Source organism: Leuciscus leuciscus, assembly GCF_965113295.1.
Source record: "Leuciscus leuciscus genome assembly, chromosome: 3".
Taxonomy (NCBI): Eukaryota; Metazoa; Chordata; class Actinopteri; order Cypriniformes; family Leuciscidae; genus Leuciscus; species Leuciscus leuciscus.
The window spans coordinates 57,108,268-57,129,661 of record NC_138727.1 but is presented as its reverse complement, the minus strand read 5'-3'; the positions used below and the strand labels follow the sequence as shown (position 1 = coordinate 57,129,661).

Genomic DNA, 21,394 nt, shown 5'->3' with positions numbered 1-21,394 from the left:
GGAATAAAGGTGGTGCACGCATGGAGGAAGCATACCAGCCTAGAGAGCGCATCGCCGCTGCCCAGCCCAGAGAGCGATCAAGCATCAGAGCCCAGCACTGAGCCAGTGCCGATCGCCTGCCCAGCTGATCCGGAGACGGAGCCGATCGCCTGCCCAGCGGACCCGGAGCCGATCGCCTGCCCAGCGGACCCGGAGCCAGAGACCTGCCCAGCAGACCCGGAGCAGGTGACCTGCCCCGCTGATCCTGAGCAAGTGACCTGCCCCGCTGATCCTGAGCAGGAGCCAGTAGGCTGCCCAGCTGATCCAGAGTCAGAGAGGTTCCCAGAGCCTCCACCCTGGCCGCCCGATGGACGGTCTGATTCGCCCCGGTCGCCCGATGGACTGTTCGCTTCGCCTCGGCCGCCCGAGGGACTGTTCGCTTCGCCCCGGTCGCCGGATGGACTGTTCGCTTCGCCCCGGCCGCCCGATGAACTGCTTGCTCTGCCCCGGTCGCCGGACGGACTGTTTGTTTCACCCTGTTGCCCTGATGTACTGTCTGTGTTGCCCTGGTCCCGTAGTTATCTGCTACCCCCTGTGTCTGTTTCCCTTCACGGACCTGGCCCTCCATCCCTCCCCCTGATCCTCCACCGTGCCACCTCCCTCCTGATCTCTTGTTTTGTTCCATGTCTTGTCTTGTAGTGTCTGGGAGCCACTCCGTAGGAGGGGGGTTATGTCACAGTGTCTGGTTGTGTTTCCCCGGGTATCCACTAGATGTCCTCCTTTTCCCCACGGTGTCATTCACAGGAACTACATGTCCCACTATCCCTGTCTGCGTGATTACACCCAGGTGTTGGTATTTGTAATCACCCAGCTGTCTCTCGTTGTTCCCTCGTTGTTCTTGTATTTAATCCCCTGTTTGTCTCATGTTCTGTGTGGATCGTTGTTTTATGTCACCTTGCTTGTGTTCCCGTGTTTCTTGCCTGTAGCCTGTAGCCTGTTTATTGTTTTGTATTGCCTGTCTGGACTTTGAACCCTGCCTGTTTTGACTATGATTTTGGATTGCCCTATATAATAAACTCATCACTGCACTTTGGATCCGCTTTTGCCCTCTTCCTTGTGCGATCCGTGACAGTTTTCAACTTTTTGTGGTATGTTTTAGTATGACATTATATATTGTGTGATGTATTCTTTTTATCCTTATTCATTTTTCTTTTGTGTGATAGACACCACACTGATTTTCATAAACTGTTTTTTCTTCAGCGCTCTATAAACATTTAACTGCTTGTATAATTGTTTTTCAATGTAGTGTGACACACTTACACAGTCTTTTTCTTCTCACTTTTCCAAAGGGGCACACAATGTGCTGGAATGCGGAGGAGATGCTGACACATATCCTAACAGAGCCTTCAAACTTTCTGTCATACCCACATGATCTAGGGTTAAAAAGGTTAAATGGCAAAAGCTTCTGTCAAAATCACATGATCTAGGGCTAAAAAGGTTCAAATAGGGCAAAAGCTTCTGTCAAAATCACATGATCTAGGGCTAAAAAGGTTCAAATAGGGCAAAAGCTTCTGTCAAAATCACATGATCTAGGGCTAAAAAGGTTCAAATAGGGCAAAAGCTTCTGTCAAACCCACATGATCAAAGCAAGGTCAATAGGGCAAACCATAACAACATATGCCGGATAGACACCGGAAGGCCGAACTGTCAAAACACATGATCGAAGGGATAGGAAGGGGCAATAGGTCAAAACTAACTGTCAAAACCACATGATCGATGGATAGGAAGGGTCAATAGGTCAATCCATAACAATAGTGACCGGAAGGGCAACCGGAAAGGTCAACCGGAAGGTCAATGACAACCGGAAGCCATCAATCATTTTGACACTTGCCGTAGGGTATATACTACTTATAAAGGGGTTCCATACTTTGAAAAACTTTTCAGGTTTTCCCTTAACAATATATGTGAGTTTCTCCAAAGCCAAACAGCAAGACAATTCCTGTAACCATTGTTTACAATTAGGGCTTTCTGTGTCTTTCCAATGCCGAGCAACTACAAGTTTTGCTTGTAAACAGAAGGTCAACATTTTCTTACCAGAGCTAGTTAAATTGCAAGTTACAGGGAAAATATTAAATATACAAAGTTTAGGACATTTGGGGACTTCTTAAAAGTTCTTCTGATATAAAAAAAAATGTAAAAAAATGTTTTCAGGCACATACAGACATCAAGAATCAGTGTATGAATCTCAACAATGGTGACAAAAAGAATATTCAATTAGGAAAAGGAAATTACTAAGACAATTCAGATCATCATTTATTCATACCGCAATGCATGATGGGAGCCATTGCAACATGCTTTATATTGTCACCATTGTTGAGATTCACAGGCTGATTCTTGATGTGTGTGTGTCCAAGCAAAGTACTTTTTCAAAGTCTTTTGATCAGAACAACTTTTAAGAAATCTTTTTGATTATATCAAAAATAGCATACTAGAGAATCAAAGGCTGCTGTAATCAACAAGGTAAACCTAACTCTCTAAATGAGTTTTGTGATTCAGGTCAAATGATGATTATGTCAAAACATAACCAACACCACCTGATCAACTTTTCTCTTTGTTCATCTGAGAGTTATAACTCATATACAGCAGCCAAACAAAATCTAACGTTAATAGATTAAGGGTCAAGAGCCCAACTAAAGCAAACACTGATCACCATAATGGCAACGTAAAAAAAATATAGATTTTCTCCTTTGGTGATTCTGCTTGTTAACATCAGGTGTCTTCAATAATGGTCAATCATCACTCAATCAATCACTAAATTATCTCATTAACTTTAACACTCTTGAGTCTGGAGCCAAATAAACTCCCAGGAGAGTTAATTTAACACTGGAGTTTTTGCTGTGTGAGTTCATGGGTGGAATAAACATATGGCAGGACTTTTACTTTCTGACCCCTGGACTTTCCACCTCTGCAAATAACAAGGTCACATGAGACACAGACATCTTCTAACCGTATACATACTGGGAACTATATTCTCAGAAGGCGAAGCACTGCTAACTTGGGCAGAGTGATTTACTCGCAGCGCCTGAGAAGCCCTGTGGTCAGGAGCAGAGAGTTCACTCAGAGTTGGAGTAAATCACTCCGCAGAAGTAGCAGTGCTTCGCCTTCTGAGAATATAGTTCCCAGTATGTATACGGTGTTCAATGTCATATATCACTACAATATTATAATGTTGTTATTATAATAAAAACACATTATATTTAGAGTTGTTATTTTTAATCTTTAATAATAATAGCTGACAGGGCTCTGTTTGTTTACAGCATTGTATGAGATTTATTGTTCCTTGAGAAAAATGAACATGCATCTACTGTACCTAATATTTATCCAAATTAATCGATATTGAATCAAGATCGGAATCAAATCACAATAACTGAATTTGTGAAAGAGAATGAAAGAATTGAATTCGTGAAATTTGTGTCAAGCAATAATAATAATAATAATAATAAAAACAGTAGCCTACCAGTTATTGTACCATGTAAACATTTTAAGATGTCACTAAACTTCTAAAATTCTGTTATTTTAAATAATAAAATTCTGAAATGTTTTGCCAATCACAATATTCTTATTTATACTTTTTTTTTTTTTACACCCCATCAATCCCCCTTCCATAATTCTCCCTTTAAACTAAACTCAAAGGTTGGCAGCCCTGTCCTACAGTGATCTTTTGGCGAGCTTTGATGGACGGTGTTGCAGAAAAGCAGAAGTAAACGTAAAGTGTCAGAGGAGTGAAGAGAGAACCAAGAAATCAGCCACGAACAACATGACGCACTCTCAAATAATGAATTGTATGAAAAATAAGACGAAGAAAATAATCAAAGTTGATTTATTAAATACCCAATGACATCAAAATATTAGTTTTGTGGCTTTTAGTTCTTATCTATCAGCTCAGAGCTCATTTATGGGTGTTTGGTGTTTTATGCCCCCAACGGCGTCTTCCAGGCAGCGAGGGGATGGGTAGGTTTAAGGTTGAGGGTATAGTCTAGATGGGATGTACCCAAAAAGTGAAAGTGAGGAGCATTTATGGGTACAAGTCGGGAACCGGCCTACTTTACATATTTCAAGGGTGCTGAATCCCAAAAAACTGGTTCCCAAGCGAAATTGTGAGTTTTTGACCTTCTAATTTGCATATCAAAATGGCCGCCAAACTGCCTATCTTGCTCAGTCGTTGGACCATTTTCCCCTATTTTTTTTTTGTAAGTAGGCAATCAAGATGAGGAAATTAAGTTTCTAGATCGATAGTCAAGGGTCAGAGCAAAGATATAATGGAGGCTCACTGCCTTTTTTATGTATATATATATGCAAAATACCAACTTTTAAGGTGAGATTAAGCATTATTTGTGTCATTTTTTAAGGCCGACATACATATTAAATCAATATCACTCTTAAATGTTCCCAGTGTATGTATGATATGTGATGTATTCCATATTACATAATAACTATGAAAAACACCATTGCAAGTTGTCTGAGATTTTTTTTTTTTATGCAAATTAAGCATTTGTCCTCTAAATTCTAAGACGGGGAAAAACCCAGGTGAATAGGGAAAAAAAACACCTTGTAACTTCCTCCGGGACATCGTGCGTAAAACAGCCAACCATCGCTGTCTGCGAGCCGCCGTATTCAAGCACCGAGAGTGCACACACTGCGCCCGCGCCTCCGAATCAGGTTCTCGAGCCCGCAGAATGCGGCAATCGGAGCCCGGAGGCCATTCTGCCCCAGCCGTACATGCGAAAGTGTGGGAAGCTATTCCAGGTGCGTCAGAATGGGTGCTGAGCACAGTAAGAGAGGGCTATTCATTGCAGTTCGCTCGCCGTCCCCCGCGCTTTCGAACGCGAACCGAGACGAGAGTGAATGGGGAAGTAGCACACCTACTTTGTGCAGGAATAGCGAAACTTCTGTGCAAAGGGGCCATAGAACCGGTACACCCTTCTCTGAGTGAGTCAGGCTTTTACAGCGGTTACTTCCTCGTGCCCAAGAAGGACGGAGCTCTCAGAACGATTTTAGATCTGAGATATTTGAACAAAGCTCTTATGAAAAGACCGTTCAAAATGCTCACAACCAGACAGATCCTCGCGCAGATTCGCCTGAGGGACTGGTTTATTTCCCCTCGATCTGAAAGACGCTTACTTTCAGATTCAAATAATACCCTGTCACAGGCCATTCTTCAGATTCGCCTTCAACGGTCAGGTATATCAGTACACCGTTCTGCCGTTCGGCCTGTCTTTAGCACCCTGTACATTCACGAAGTGCATGGACACGGCTTTCGCTCCCCTGAGAGGTCAGGGCATGCGGATTTTGAACTATTTGGACGATTGGCTGATTCTAGCACAGTCAGAGGAAGAACTTATCTCTCACAGAACAGTGCTTCTCAGCCACATGGAAAGCCTGGGTCTCACGGTCAACTGGACCAAAAGCTCATTACTGCCCAGTCAGTCAACCTCTTTTCTGGGTTTGGAACTGGACTCTGTGGCAATGACGGCCCGGCTGTCGACACTATCCGACGCCTGGCCGCGTCTTTCCAGTTGGGCAGCGTCGCACCTCTAAAAACATTTCAGAGGATGCTGGGTTGTATGGCATCAGCTGCAGCAGTGCTTCAGCTGGGTCTACTGCGTATGCGCCCACTACAACGCTGGTTGAACGCTCGAGTGCCTCACCGAGCCTGGGCGTCCGGCGGCATTCGACTGCAGCGGGGAGTGACAATGGGAGCCGTCTCGCACCGAAAAGTTATCTCGACGGAAGCATCCAACTTAGGTTGGGGCGCTCTTTTCGAGGTCAAACCGGTCTTTGGTCTGTGGTCAGACCAGGAGAAATGCCTCCACATAAACTGTTTGGAGATAATAGTGATCGAGAATGCGCTCAAGCGCTTCCTCCCACATATACGGGACCACCATGTGCTAGTCCGCTCAGACAACACGTCCATGGTGTCCTACGTGAACCGACAGGGTGGTGTCAGATCCAGGAATCTGGGAGCCGTGCACGTGCCAGGCCACCTGAATGTCGGTCCAGACAGACTGTCCAGAGACAACATTCCCCCGGGAGAATGGTTCCTGCACCCCCAAAGTTTTTCTCAAAGAGCGAGGACGTGCTGGCCCAGCCGCCCGCTGTATGCTTTCCCTCCGATCTCGCTGTTACCACAGGTAATCAAGAGGATCAGGGAAACGCGCCACTCAGTGCTCCTCATAGCCCCGTGATGGGAGAACCAAATCTGGTACCCAGAGCTAGTTAGGCTGTCGCACTCAGCCCCATGGCCGATCCCAGTGAGGAAAGATCTTCTCTATCAAGCATGCATGCCTGGATAATTAACGGATACCCGTTGATTTGCCAGAAGGGGTCGTAAACACGATCACGCAGTCTAGAGCTCCTTCCACGTGAAGGCTCTATGCGTCTAAATGGTAAGTGTTCTCCAAATGGTGCGCTACTAAGAGCCTGGATCCACACACACGTGGGGTTTCATGGGTGCTCTCCTTCCTACAAGAGCTGTTGAACAAGTGCGGGTCCCCCTCCACGCTCAAAGTGTATGTGGCGGCTATTGCAGCGTTCGAACAATAGGAAGGAGCGAGCTTATCATTCGCTTCCTTAGAGGAGCCAGGATGGTGAACCCCCCGCGGTCCCCCTCAGTTCCTATTTGGGATCTTTCTCTGGTCCTAGAGGCCCTGAAAGCGTTTCCCTTTGAACCACTAGAATCTGTGGATCTGAAATACCTTTCGCTCAAAACCGTTTTCTGACAGGTCTGTCATCAGTAAAACGCGTGGGGGATCTACATGCACTGTCTGTTATCCCTGCATGTCTCGAATTCGGACCAAATGACTCCAAAGTCATCCTCAAACCGAGACAAGGGTACGTCCCCAAAGCGATTGGCACTCCCTTTAGGGCGCAGATCATCTCCCTGTCAGCACTGCCAGCATCCGATAGTGAGGACAGTGATAACCTCTTATGCCCCGTCAGGGCGCTGAGAGTTTACATCACACGCTCCGCCGCCTTTAGGCAATCTGAGCAGCTCCAGCTCTTTGTTTCGTTTGGTGGGTGCACCAGGGGTCTCGCCACCTCGAAACAGAGCCTGTCCAGATGGATAGTGGACGCTATTGCAGCAGCTTATGCGTCCAAACACCTGCAGTGCCCTTTGGGCATCAGAGCCCATTCCACTAGAGGCATAGCCTCATCGTGGGCTTGGTCCAGCGGGATTTCTATTCACAACATTTGTATGGTGGCAGGCTGGGCCTCCCCCTCTACATTCGTGAGATTTTATAACCTGGAAGTTCCCGCCTTGCAGGCTAAACTGATATCAGTTTAAGTGATATGTATGTTCTGCCCAGTCGTACATGTGCAGACTACTTTCGTGTACTACTAGCTTTTCTGGTGAGCTGCACTAAGGAATGAGATTCTCTATATACAGACCGGTGGAGCCACTCTGTATTTTCCCCATCACGCGCTTGTGCACTGGTGCTGGCCTGTGTTGCTGGCCGCCTATTCTCCACTCAGCTGCGCTAGGGGTTATACTCTCTATACATAGACCAGGTGAAGCCGCTCTATATTCTCCCTATGATGTGCTTATGTACTGTGCCGGCCCGCGCTGCTGGCCACATTCTCCATGCTTATACATTGACCGGCAGAGCCGCTCTGTATTCCTATGAAGTGCTTATGACATGTGCTGGCCCGCGTTGCTGGCCGCCTGTTCCCGCATGTTGTGTTCCCCGGGCTCCACTGGGACTCATGCAGTGGATGCTCGGCGCGCACGGCATTGACAAGGGGTTCCCGTAGCGTAAGCAACTTACGCAATACGAGAGAACCTCTCGTAAGAGAACGTACTCAGTTACCTAACGTGGCCTCAGTTCTCTCTAGAAGAGGGAACGAGTATTGCGTAACCTGCCGTGTCGCGCCATGAGCTTATTCGCTTCAGTCTATGAAAACCAGAATTTCAGCCTTTCAGCCTCTTTTATACACGCTAGCCACACCCATTCTGGTGGGCTGAGGCGCATGGAGGGCGCAAAGCGCCCTCATTGGGCGTGACGTCACGCAGGGCTCACTAGTAGGCTGCTGCAGTTGCCATTCAGAGACATGGAAGCGTCTGAGAGCAGCCGAGCCTATAAACGTTAGTGAGTACCGGTACTCCATTACAAATATGTACAATTCTGCGAAATTCCATGTTAAAACTAGATTCCGCCTCCGCAATTCCGTCCGCGATTCCGTGATCGCGGAAATCATATGGCCCTAAATTTTGACCCACTATGGTTGAAAAAGTATCATTTTGGATAAATAGGGTAAGAAGTTCAATCAATAACTAAGGAATATTGACATTGTTTGTCTAAAAAAAAAAAAAAAACAGGAAATTTACCAAAGCGTGTGAAACTGTTATGATCCTCTTTGCTGTTACATTCACCTCAGGCAAAGGGTCCTCAGAGATGGGACTGACCATGCTATGTCCTGATCTAAATATTCAACTTGGGAAGTTTCATGGTGGTCTCTTTTTGAATATTTTTCCCTATTCACCTGGGTTTTTCCCGTCTTAGAATCTAGAGAACAAATGCTTAATTTGCATAAAAAAATGTAATATCAGACAACTTGGTGTTTTTCTTAGTTATTATGTAATATGGAATACATCACATATCATATATACACTGGGAACATTTAAGAGTGATATTGATTGAATATGTATGTCGGCCTTAAAAAATGACACAAATAATGCTTAATTTCACCTTAAAAGTTGGTATTTTGCATATATATACATAAAAAAGGCAGTGAGCCTCCATTATATCTTTGCTCTGGCCCTTGACTATCGATCTAGAAACTTAATTTCCGCATCTTGATTGCCTACTTACAAAAAAAATTGGGGAAAATGGTCCAACGACTGAGCAAGATAGGCAATTTGGCGGCCATTTTGATATGCAAATTAGAAGGTCAAAAACTCAAAATTTCACTTGGGGACCAGTTTTTTTGGACTCAGCACCCTTGAAATATGTAAGGTAGGCCGGTTCCCGACTTGTACCCATAAATGCTCCTCACTTCTTATAGAAGGCCATTTTTCTGAAATCCGTCTAGTCTAGTAGGGTTAGCTGCCTCTAAGGAGCCATTGGGGGCTTAAAACACCATCGAGCTCATTTATGCTAGTGAACTCCTTTGACATGATAAATATTTAACATGTACACATTCACTTCTGAGAACTTGAGCCAAGAAAAAGCTGTAGTAAATATACAGAGTGAAGAGAGTTTTGTCCAATCAAATGCTCTGAACAATGAGAAAGTCCCTCCCTCTAAATCATGTGACACTGAGTAAGTAGTAAAAGACTATTGGACATTTCTAAAAGGGACGAGCGTTTGACAAGTTCAACACAAACTTCCTGTTTCAGAGAGAAATATGTGAGAACAGGACAGAAGAAAGTGCAGATCAGCCGCTCATGAGGCCTTAAATAAAACATCAGAGTGTTTCTAATGTGAATGTAAGAGAGACTCACCGTGAATCATGAGCAGAAAGAAGATCAGAGGAAGAGGAGGAGCCATTCTGACCCACATCAGCATAACATATATCTATAATACAGCATTCAATTCAATTCACATTTATTTGTATAGCGCTTTTCACAATACACATCATTTCAAAGCAGCTTTACAGAAAATACACGAGTCCACATTACAATTTAATCTGTTATCAGAGGAAACTGTCTAAGTTATGCATTTCAGAAATGTACATATACAAAATCACAGTTAGCTAAAAAATTATTAATTTAAACAATGTAATAATTTAAGGCAGAAATTTTAGTAATGAATACTTGCGTTAATATAATCATCACTTAAACAAGTATATGTAAATCACCCTATTCTAAACATTTCTCATCTAAAGACACACATGTTATATGAGCAATAATCATTTAAGCAAGAGTGTGTTTGTCTTACCGTGTTGAAGCTCATCAGAACAACAGCAACCAAATGACTGACTGTTTTAACACAAGCACTTTAGCTTTACAGTGAAGGACTTTGTGTGGTTAACACTGTTTATTAACACCCAGCGACAGAAACTTCACAGTCCCTCCCTCAACAAGAGAACAACATTACTGAACTAAAACTAACTAAACAGAAATGATGATCTTTTTCTGTAAGTTGAAGATGAATAATTATGAAGATGAATGATAGTGATTTACAGGTGAGACTCATCAAGGTTGATGTCAGACGCAGGAGATGGTGACCTCTGGTGGCAGTTTGAGGGATTGAACGAGCACATATGAGACGAGATGTGTCTGACTGCAGAACTACGTGACTGCAGTTTCAGGCCAGCAGCTTCAGACCAGATGTTAGGAGCTGACGATCACCTAAAGCCTGCTTTATACCAGAGATGGTCTTATTACTGGGAGAGACCAGGATCTGTGGATCTACCATTGGAAAGTGTAACTGCTGACTTTTATCATGTGTTCCTTGATAACCAATCACATTACAGCCCTGACGTCATTGAGGCTGTGTCTGAAATCACCCCTATACCCTTAAATAGGGCATTATTGGAGGGAACAGCCATTTGTAGTGGTGTCTGAAACCATAGTGGACATTATCGAGTGCACGTGTTCAATCTCACAATGCACTGCAATAACAAGTGCACAATCCTGCATCTGAACAGAAGATGGCTCCGCAACTGAATCATCCATCCATCCATTTTCCGTCGCTACAGCATAATATAAAACAGGTATAAATTCCTTTTTTTTGATTATTAAATTGTTAAATTAAGGTTTATACATGCTAGTTTCCATGTTAAATTACATGCTAGTTTCCATGACACAGTTCAATCTTTTCATTACTACTGGAGCAAACATGTGGAAGATTAGCCGATGGGGTGTTGATTCATTAAATGATAAGCTATTTCTTCACTAAAGCGGTTAATTCACTGTTATGAAGCCTCTCCTCCTCCTTTTTTTCGGCTAAGGTTGCAGGCTTGCCAAAACCACTAACCCTAACCTCACATTAACTATAAGCTCCAGCATAACGAATACCCAACCCCACCACTAAACCTGACCTTAATGCTGCTGTAATCTCCACGCTAACGGCCGGTCTGAGACTTCTGGCTTATATTGGCTATAATAATGCCTTTATGTAAAGGAAAACACTGTAATAGATTTCTTATAAGGGAAATCGTTATTTAAAGGAAAACACTGTAATAGATTTCTGATAATAGAAATGACACTGAGACATGTTTTTATTTTAAATTGTTTTATTGATAAATCTGATTGGTTAAAGAAAAAGACACTGTAAACCATTTGTGGAAAAGTCATTCATTTATATTTATATATACAGTAATGTTTTAAGCATTTATTTATGAAAATGTATTAGAAAGAGCTGTGCCAAAGAAAGAAGAAAAAATGCAAGCATTACCTGTTTGATGAGGAGCACGAGGCGCAGGAGAAAGGCAGAGGATCCAGAGTCAGCAAGCAAAGGAGAACAAAGGAAAGAGCTTTATATATGGAGTTTGTAAGGGGGTTTCCAGAACTGAGGACAGTTCAAGACTTCGGATTGGATAGATCGTCTGTGAAGGACTGAATCTGTGCGGAGGGAGTGTGGACTATAAAAAGTATTGTCAGGAATGACAAGGGGAGACGCGGATTCAACGAGACCACCAGTCCGCCTCTCCGGTGTTAGAAGTCTCTTGCCATGGGCCTCCTGCAGTCAAAATTTGCAAACTGCTTGTTTTTGATTTGATTCAATTTGCTTTTATATATTAATATTTTGTATGTGAACTAATTAACCTAAATTTAATAAAAACGACATCTTTTTTATTTAAAAAGAACCAGCCTGCCATAGTCTCTGCTTTATGAAAAAATTAGCTGATCTAACCACGGAGAAGTCTTCTGACTAAATTGTAAGTATGGAAATTTAAAATACTTATTGTTTAGAACAGATTCGACTTACTTTACCTAACCTGAGAAAAATCAAAATAAGGTAGAAGGTGTCTTTAATTAAGAACCACGTAGGGGGTTAGATTAAGCACCATAAAACAACACAAATTGTCGCCGGCTCTGGAGGACGAGGAAGGAGCCAATATTATCCGTCTGCAGTCCCGGAGGCCGCATTTTCAGGACCCCAGTTCTAGGATCGCATTTCTAGGACCCTAGTTTTTTGTGACAGCGCCACCTACCGAGTCGGAGAACCGCAGTCCCAGGAACGCTTTTCCAGGACCCTAGTTTTGGAGGACCGAAAAAAGTGCCACCAAGGCAGCATTTCCACCCAGTTTTAACTACATTAGAGTTTGAGTTTTTTTTAAAAGTTGTATTACACCCAAATACTACTTTCTTTATTGCAATTAAACCCGGTTCCTAGGAATGTTGAGAAATTATTGGGTCTAAGTAGCATAATATAATAACTCAAGTAAAATAAACAATGAATCATGTTATAGTCTTTTCAGTCACTAGATCGACCACATTTTCAAGCAGAGGGAAGACAAGGATGACTCTGGGGGTAGATTTAAGATTGTGTATATTTTACAAAATAATATATAACAACTGAACTTGAACGCACACAAAAACAAATTTGTTCATGACGTGAACCACATAGACAGAACTTCATGGACAACATCATCACTGACTCCTAAGAGAGAGAAAGAGAAGTGAATTAAATAAGGAACATTTAGTTGAACATGTTCTACTCTCTAATTTTAAATTTCATATTTAAAAGATCTTAGTTACCACAGAGTGCACACAGCACACACATATACGATACAAAAATAATGATATCAATCAAATGTTTTTTTGGTTTTTTTTACTGTAAAATGTCTGTATTCGGTACCAATACCAGTGAAAATCCATGGTTCTCGGTATCAATTTCGCAGTTCGTACCGCTTTCTCCTTTCCACAAACGCTTGCTCTCCCGTGGAGTCTGTCGTTGCTATGCAACCATGAACAGAGGGGCGCCTGGAAAAATGAGCGTGCCGCGTCGCTTCTATATTGTGCTAACAATTCATTTTACAGAATTAGAGGCTAATATATGATGGCTATGCATTCAAGACTATTTAACAAATCACCATCATGTTGGCTACGTTAACTTTCCAATGAAATGCATCACAATTGTTTTTAAAGTTAAACAAATAAAAAGTGATTCACATTTGATACTCACCAATACCAGACAAGGGATTGTCATCCATCTTCGCTGGTCCTCTAATTCGGTAGGTGGCGTTGTCACTAAAAACCTAGGGTCCTAGAAATGCGGTCCTAGAACTGGGGTCCTGAAAATGCACCCTCCGGTTTTGCAGGCAGATGCTACTCGGAAGGAGGGCAAGAGCGCATACTTCAGCGGAGCGAGGGCTTTCGTTGATGGTAGAGAGATTCATCCTGAAGAGGGCAACGGCACTTCATAGACTTGTGGTCGTTTGGCAGGAGTCTGCAGTTGGCGGTATCCGGAAAGTCAAGGTTAATCTTCTCTATTAGAGACAAGAAGTTCTTCGGATGGTTAAATAACGGATGCACTTTAAGGTTTATTTAAATGTTTGCAACTGTTATAATTTTTGAAGATTGTTTGTGGGAATCCCATTATGTTAAAGTTATTTACCTACTCTTGTGGTTTATTTTTTACTAATTGGCTACTTTTGACACTTTATGTCTCTTTCTTTGTTTTCTATCAATGCCAGAGGTATTCGTGATATCCTAAAGAGAAAATCTTTATTTTTGTATTGCAAAGGGAAATGTGTAGATTTATGTTTAATTCAGGAAACGCATGCATGTTCTTCAGATGCCATGTTCTGGAAAAATCAGTGGGGAAAAGAGATTTGGTTGTCATTTGGCAGTAATCGATCAGCGAGGGTCGCTATTATACAAGATACATTTACAGGGCGGATAGTGAATTATGAAAAAGATGATTGTGGTAGATGGATATTACTTGTGATAGATAAGGATAACAAACTATTTATATTAGTTAATTGTTATGCCACCAATAACAACATTAACAATGAAATACTCTTTTTGCAGATTGAATCTAGCATTCAGCATTTTATTTTCTTATATCCTTTAGCTAAAGTTATTTGGGGAGGAGATTTCAATACTGTGTTTGATGCAACCATTGATAGATGGCCTCCTAAAAGTAGGCCTGGCCCTTCGAGTGAACTAGGTCATGTATGTTTAAGATTGGGCCTTACTGATGTGTGGAGAGATAAGAATCCAGACAGGGAGGAATATATACATGGAGTAATAAGAACCTATCTCTTCATTCTCGCATTGACTATTGGTTAGTGTCTAATGATTTAACTAATAATGTGGCCTCTGTACTGATAGAACCTTGCATAATGACAGATCATAAAGGAATATTCATAAGAATAAATATGGTGCAAGATAAATCAGTCAAAAAAACTAATAGTTACTAATTGCTTGAAAATGAATGCATAAAGAAAAAAAAAATCAAACTCATTATTGAAAAATATAGGACAATTGACCCTTCGCAGGGAGCTTGATTGACAAGCAATCTAACCAATCATAATCCGCCATCCGCCATTTTGTCCGACAAAGCAGGCAGGAGAGATAGCAGATTAACATGGGAGGATTTTAACTTGAAAAACGGAATGTACTGACGCCTTTCCGCGGTTTAAAACAACATTTCTTCTTATGTTCATTCATGTTTATTTGATGCTATAAATGAACTAGAAGGAAGAGATGATCGGTTGACGAGCAGCTTTAACTGATGCTCTACAGCGATCTGTCAGACACATGTAAGAGCCACAAAACGGTATGTATCGTTTCGATTTCTTTTAAAAAATGACAAAATTTGAAAGGTGAGACTTTGTTTAATGTTTAATATCAAAAGTAACCGTAAAGTAACCTGGTCTGTCCTGTCTGTCAGCGTGTTGTCAGTCTCCTGTCTGCTCCGCGATGTATTTTTCACTGCGTGAGAACACGGTGTGGCGTGAGAGCAGCGTGGCTTGTCGGACATAGCGACAGTAACTAAGGTTGGCGGGTCTTTGCGAAGGGTCAATTGCAGCTATAGAAAGGGTTGTATGGAAAGTACTGGGAATTAATGAAGTTTGATATCAGAACGGCATCCTTTAACCAAGGAAAATTGGAAGCAAAAAAAAAAAAAAAGGAAAGAAAATTCAATTATTGAGGAAATATTAAATTTGAATAAAAAGAGGAAAGAAGCCTGACTGATTTTGAATAAAAAAAAAAATATTTATTACATACTGAACTTGATAATATCTATGAGGATAAAGCAAAATGAGCATTTATTCGATCTAGACTTAATGGTTAGAAAAGGGGGGAAAAAAATACAAAATCGAAAAAAGAAACAGTGATTTTGCCTCGGTTTCAAAACTAATGATTAACAACAAAATAGTAGATAATTCTTTAGATATTTCAAAATATGTGCTCAGTTCTTTAGTAATTTGTATTCTTCCACAATGGCTTCTTCCAACATTGATATTTTTTTAAATAGCTTTATGAGTGATACCTAAAAAATAGATCAGAACTTCCAAAATGTGTGTGATAAAGAAATAGATATAGAGGAGCTGAGAGAGTGCATTAACTTGCTAAAAAATAACAAATCTCCAGGCAATGACGGGCTAACAGGAGAGTTTTACAAGACATTTTCTAAAGAACTTTCCCGCTTTTTATTATTAGTATTTATAGAAGCTATAGAAAAAGGTGAATTGCCTGCTTCATTAAAACAAGGGGTTATAACGCTGATTCCCAAACCTAACAAGGACAAGTTACTCATTGAAAATTGGAGGCCTATTAGTTATTAGCTCAATAATGACAGTAAGTTGTTTGCAATGATTTTTGCTAGAAGAATGAAACGAGGTTTAGATAAAATAATTGATATGGAACAGTCTGGTTTTATGCAAGGTCATCAGGAATAATATTAGACTAGTTTTAGATATGATAGATTATAATCAATTAATTGATGATGATAGTTTTTTATTTATTTATTTATTTTTTATAAAGTATTTGATCCGGTGAATCATGATTTTATTTTCAAAGTTATTAAATTGTTATGGTTTGGAGATGTATTTTTGAAAGCTGTTAAAACATTGTAGAATGGATGTAATAGTTCCGTCAAACTTGCTTATGGTCCTTCACAAAGGTGTGATATTCATCCTGGCATTAGGCAAGGATGCCCCCTCTCTCCTTCTTTATTTCTGTTAGTCACCCAGGTTTTGGCAGTGCATGTAAAAAGAAATCAGTATAGTGGTATCACAGCTTTAGGTTTAGAGTTTAAACTTAGCCAGTTTGCTGATGACACTGCAATTTTTTGAAAAACAAATTTGAGGTACCAAAAATAATTAGTATTGAGGCGTTCACTGCTGTATCAGGCCTTACAATGAACTGTGATAAATCTGTATGTTTCCCCTTAAAGATTGCTCCTCTACAGAAATAGAGAACATCCCAGTTAAACACCAATTATCTAGGTGTAGTAATTTGGCCAGTTTTCACAGACAAACAAGCCCTGCTAGCATGGAAATTGGTATATAAGCACAATTTTTCACCACACAACTATTTCATATGGAATAACAAAGACATACTATTTAAAAACAAATCACTATTCTATCATGCTTGGTTCAATGAAGGGATTATATTAGTAAGACAATTGGTTAATTCCAATGGATATTTGTTATCATATACTGAATTTCAAAAAAAAAAAACAAAAAAAAAAAAACAGTTAAACCAAGAGAGTTTGCTATTGTTCTTGACGTGATTCCAGAGAGTGTGATGTTACTCTTAAAAATGCTGATTCAGTGGAAATCAACATGAACAATCTTTGTGATAAAATTTTCATTGATAATGTTTTAAAACAAAAATGTAGCAATAATATTATAAGTAATGCTCTTGGTTCTGCTTTTCCTGCAGCAAGATTCTTTTGGTCTTCTTTATTTGGTGAAATCTCTTGGGTTAAAGCATGAAAATTGCCAAATAAGTTTTGTGTCAATAACAAAATTAAGAAAGTGTCTTACAAAATACTTCACAGAATTGATCCTGCTAAGCATGTTTTGGAAAGATTTAAGTTTAATATTTCATTTACTTGTGAATTTTGTGCACTAGAAAAAGAACCAATTTTACATCTGTTTTTTCACTATATTTACTCAAGATTATTTTGGAAAGATTTAGAAACCTTTATTAATAGAAAACTGAAGCGTATGATGGAAATGTGTGTTTTTGATGTGCTTTTTTATACTCAGAATGACAATTTGGAATGTGAAGAACAACATATTATACAGTTATTTATTTTATTAGGAAAATACCATATACATAAAAAGAAGTGGGCTCAAGGTAAACCAAATTTTCCACATTTTATAAATGACTTTACATTATATGTACATCTTTTGGAACAAGCTAAAAACAAAAAAAGCAATGAAAACATGTAATGCATTGAAAGCACTGGATTTTATGTAAAACAATTTTTTTTTATTTTTTTTTCTGGCAGCTAATGTTAATATGATATTGTGAATATGTAATACCTCTTGTTCTTGTGGCATTGAATAATAAAAATAAGAACAATAATTCACAAGTCAACCACTAGAGGTCCTACCAGTGCTGTGAAGACATTACAGACTTAAATGTCTTGAAGGTTAATCAGGTTTATTGAAGCACTGGCCCTAGTTGTAAAAACATACAGAGTAAAACAGGCAGAGGAAACTCTTTATAGAATACATTAATACATAAAATGAAATACGTTTGCATTTGAATATTAATAAGTTGTGCAGATATCACTTGTCTGCTTTCTAATCTTACACCCCAAATAATGAATAACAACAAACTATATACTAATATATTTATATATAACAATTACACACAAAAAATTAAACAAGTAAGAAACAGACTTTACATCAGTCCAGCACACAATTACTGTCGTTATCTCACAGAGTCAAAGAGAACTAATGAGTCTTAATGTGGGTGATGAACATGTTTATATTGGTTGTGGTCTGAACAGAAAGGTAAATTATTCCACAACTATACAATAATCCAACAATTGTCCATTAAACGATTGAACACAGGCTTTGTGTTCGCTGGTCTCTATCACTCATTTGACGCTGCTGTAGATCACTGACGAATCTTCCACAATCTGAACAGTTGATCGCCTAAACAATCAAAACAAACAGGAGCACAACGATATTATATCCCAGATTATATGATCTGTGGTTGTTAAAATAGTACTGGTTAAATTGGTACTGGTTAAGCTGGTACTGGTTAAATTGGTGCTGGTTAAGCTGGTACTGGTTAAGCTGGTACTGGTTAAATTGGTGCTGGTTAAGTTGGTACTGGTTAAGTTGGTGCTGGTAAAGCTGGTGCTGGTTAAGTTGGCACTGGTTAAGTTGGTACTGGTTAAGCTAGTACTGGTTAAATTGGTGCTGGTTAAGTTGATACTGGTTAAGCTGGTACTGGTTAAGTTGGTGCTGGTGAAGCTGGTGCTGGTTAAGTTGGTACTGGTTAAGCTGGTACTGCTTAAATTGGTGCTGGTTAAGCTGGTACTGGTTAAGTTGGTGCTGGTTAAACTGGTTAAGTTGGTACTGGTTAGGTTGGCACTGGTTAAGCTGGTACTGGTTAAATTGGTGCTGGTTAAGTTGGTACTGGTTAAGTTGGTGCTGGTAAAGCTGGTGCTGGTTAAGTTGGCACTGGTTAAGTTGGTACTGGTTAAGCTGGTACTGGTTAAATTGGTGCTGGTTAAGTTGGTGCTGGTGAAGCTGGTACTGGTTAAGTTGGTGCTGGTTAAGTTGGTACTGGTTAAGCTGGTACTGGTTAAGTTGGTGCTGGTGAAGCTGGTTCTGGTTAAGTTGGTACTGGTTAAGCTGGTACTGGTTAAATTGGTGCTGGTTAAGCTGGTACTGGTTAAATTGGTGCTGGTTAAGTTGGTACTGGTTAAGTTGGTGCTGGTAAAGCTGGTGCTGGTTAAGTTGGCACTGGTTAAGTTGGTACTGGTTAAGCTGGTACTGGTTAAATTGGTGCTGGTTAAGTTGGTGCTGGTGAAGCTGGTACTGGTTAAGTTGGTGCTGGTGAAGCTGGTACTGGTTACATTGGTGCTGGTTAAGTTGGTACTGGTTAAGCTGGTACTGGTTAAGTTGGTGCTGGTGAAGCTGGTGCTGGTTAAGTTGGTACTGGTTAAGCTGGTACTGGTTAAATTGGTGCTGGTTAAGCTGGTACTGGTTAAGTTGGTGCTGGTTAAACTGGTTAAGTTGGTACTGGTTAGGTTGGCACTGGTTAAGTTGGTACTGGTTAAGCTGATACTGGTTAAATTGGTGCTGGTTAAGTTGGTACTGGTTAAGTTGGTGCTGGTAAAGCTGGTGCTGGTTAAGTTGGCACTGGTTAAGTTGGTACTGGTTAAGCTGGTACTGGTTAAATTGGTGCTGGTTAAGTTGGTACTGGTTAAGCTGGTACTGGTTAAATTGGTGCTGGTGAAGCTGGTGCTGGTTAAGTTGGTGCTGGTTAAGTTGGTACTGGTTTTATTGGTACTGGTTAAGTTTGTGCTGGTTAAGCTGGTTTGGTTTGTGCTGGCGAAGTTGATGCTGGTTAAGTTGGTACTGGTTAAGTTGCCCTGGTTAAGTTAGTATTGGTTACTTTTGTGCTGGTTAAGTTTGTGCTGGTTAAGTTGCACTGATTAAATTGCACTGGTTAAGTTGGTACTGGTTAAGTTGATGCTGGTTAAGTTGGTTCTGGTTAAGTTGCACTGGTTAAGTTGGTACTGGTTAAGTTGGTTCTGGTTAAGTTGGTACTGATTAGGTTGCGATGATTAAGTTAGTACTGGTTAAGTTGGTGCTGGTAATGTTGGTACTGGTTAGGTTGGTGCTGGTTAAGTTGGTACTGGTTAAGTTGCACAGGTTAAGTTGGTACTGGTTAAGCTTGTGCTGGTTAGGTTGGCACTGGTTAAGTTGGTACTGGTTTTGTTGCACTGGTTAAGTTGGTACTGGTTAAGTTGGTACTGGTTAAGTTGGTGCTAGTAAAGTTGTTTTTCTCACCTCACTGCAGCATCAGGCTAATGAACTCTTATATCACCATATTGACATTCATTCTCCTCTGCTCTCTTCGTCTCTGTCTTTCTGTGATGTTGGACAGTTGCGTACTGGATCTCCTCAGTATCTCTGGATTCAGGAGTTTTTCCTCTTAATTTTTTGGGTTTCACATTGGCATATAGATCATCATTGGCTGAATCTTGTTCAGAAAGAGGCTTATCATGGACTGAAACGCTCTGTGACGCATCAGAATAGAGATCATCCTGAAATACAAGAAAATGTTTAATTATTATTAAGACCAGTAAATCAGTGTGATCTGAAGTGTAGATTCTCAGTCTAGAGCAGTTTGCCTCAAACTTTTAAGATCAAGTATCAGGTTAGATCAAATCAATGTTGTGATGTAAAATACATGTATATTTCATTGATTCACACATAGAGTGGAGAAGAATAGGGCAGACTGAGTAAATGAAGTGACATGTTCATCACACTATATGTAAATGATTATGCAATTAGACCAACAAACCTATATTAAAACAATAAATATATAAGTATTCCATTAAACCATGGAAAAATTTGTTAAATGTTTTCTTCAGTTTTATTAATTAGTTTATTTTTTCCTGGACTGTGTTGATAAAGACTTTGATAATGTTAGTTTCCCATCAGTTTGTACAGTTACAGTCTGAGACACAGATAACGGCTGATCGACTGATTTTCTGCTTCTGTAAAGTCGTGTTGTGTTTGGATGATTTACCTCTTTCACTGTGAGATCTTCAGCTTTAACATTCCTTTGTTTCTTCCTGTGATAATCACAGATATTAACAGCATGTGGACGAATGTATTAAATTAAGAGAAAATATGAACGCTGTTTTTAAAGATTACTAATAATCAAACACAAATGGATCATTTCCTTCTACATTTGACCAAAAGTGTACTTGTACAATCACTGCAGTTTTTTAACTCACATTATAAACAGTATGAAGATGATGATGAAGATGATGATGATGAATAATCCTCCAGATGCCGCTGTGATCACAATCACATTACCACCAGCAACATGATGAACTGAAAGAGGAAGATCGTCATGATTAACTCTCCAAACTGATGAATGATGTGAAGATACAGGAGTGTGTTAATAAAAGCTTCACCTGTGACAGTTACAGCGTCTGATCTCTGAGATCCATGTTGATTGTGAGCCTGACAGTAGAAGCGTCCACTCTGTAGTGCACTGAAACTCTGTCCAGATCCAACAGCTGAGGTTTCATTCTCCTTAAACCAGCTGAAGTTCAGAGCAGGAGGGTTTGAGTCACTGATGCAGTTCAGAGTCACTGAATCTCCCTCCACTATTACACCAGATCCACTTATCAACACTGAGATGTTCCTGGGAGGATCTAAAAACAAAAACAAAAATTCACAACACATATTAGAAAATTATAATTTTAAAGTTTTTGAACATTGTGCAGGTGATCATTAACTC

At 40.3% G+C, this 21,394-nt stretch overlaps 2 protein-coding genes across 2 annotated transcripts in view; both read right to left on the bottom strand.

The window, feature by feature from the left end:
- Positions 1-10,053, bottom strand: part of LOC309493750 (B-cell receptor CD22-like) — a 61,665-nt gene extending 51,612 nt beyond the window's left edge. Inside the window, exons 1-2 of the mRNA XM_082162976.1 lie at positions 9,918-10,053; positions 9,482-9,554 (exon numbers count right to left, since the gene is read on the bottom strand). Of these exons, the coding sequence (XP_082019102.1) occupies positions 9,482-9,554; positions 9,918-9,932 (88 nt within the window). The 5' untranslated portion in view covers positions 9,933-10,053. The remainder of the gene's footprint in view (positions 1-9,481; positions 9,555-9,917) is intronic.
- Positions 10,054-17,183: 7,130 nt separating this feature from the next.
- LOC309493626 (hemicentin-1-like) overlaps positions 17,184-21,394 on the bottom strand; it is a 281,640-nt gene continuing 277,429 nt past the window's right edge. The window contains exons 32-36 of the mRNA XM_082162762.1: positions 21,066-21,308; positions 20,883-20,982; positions 20,672-20,717; positions 19,927-20,183; positions 17,184-18,054 (exon numbers count right to left, since the gene is read on the bottom strand). Coding sequence (XP_082018888.1) covers positions 19,944-20,183; positions 20,672-20,717; positions 20,883-20,982; positions 21,066-21,308 — 629 coding nt within the window. The 3' untranslated portion in view covers positions 17,184-18,054; positions 19,927-19,943. The remainder of the gene's footprint in view (positions 18,055-19,926; positions 20,184-20,671; positions 20,718-20,882; positions 20,983-21,065; positions 21,309-21,394) is intronic.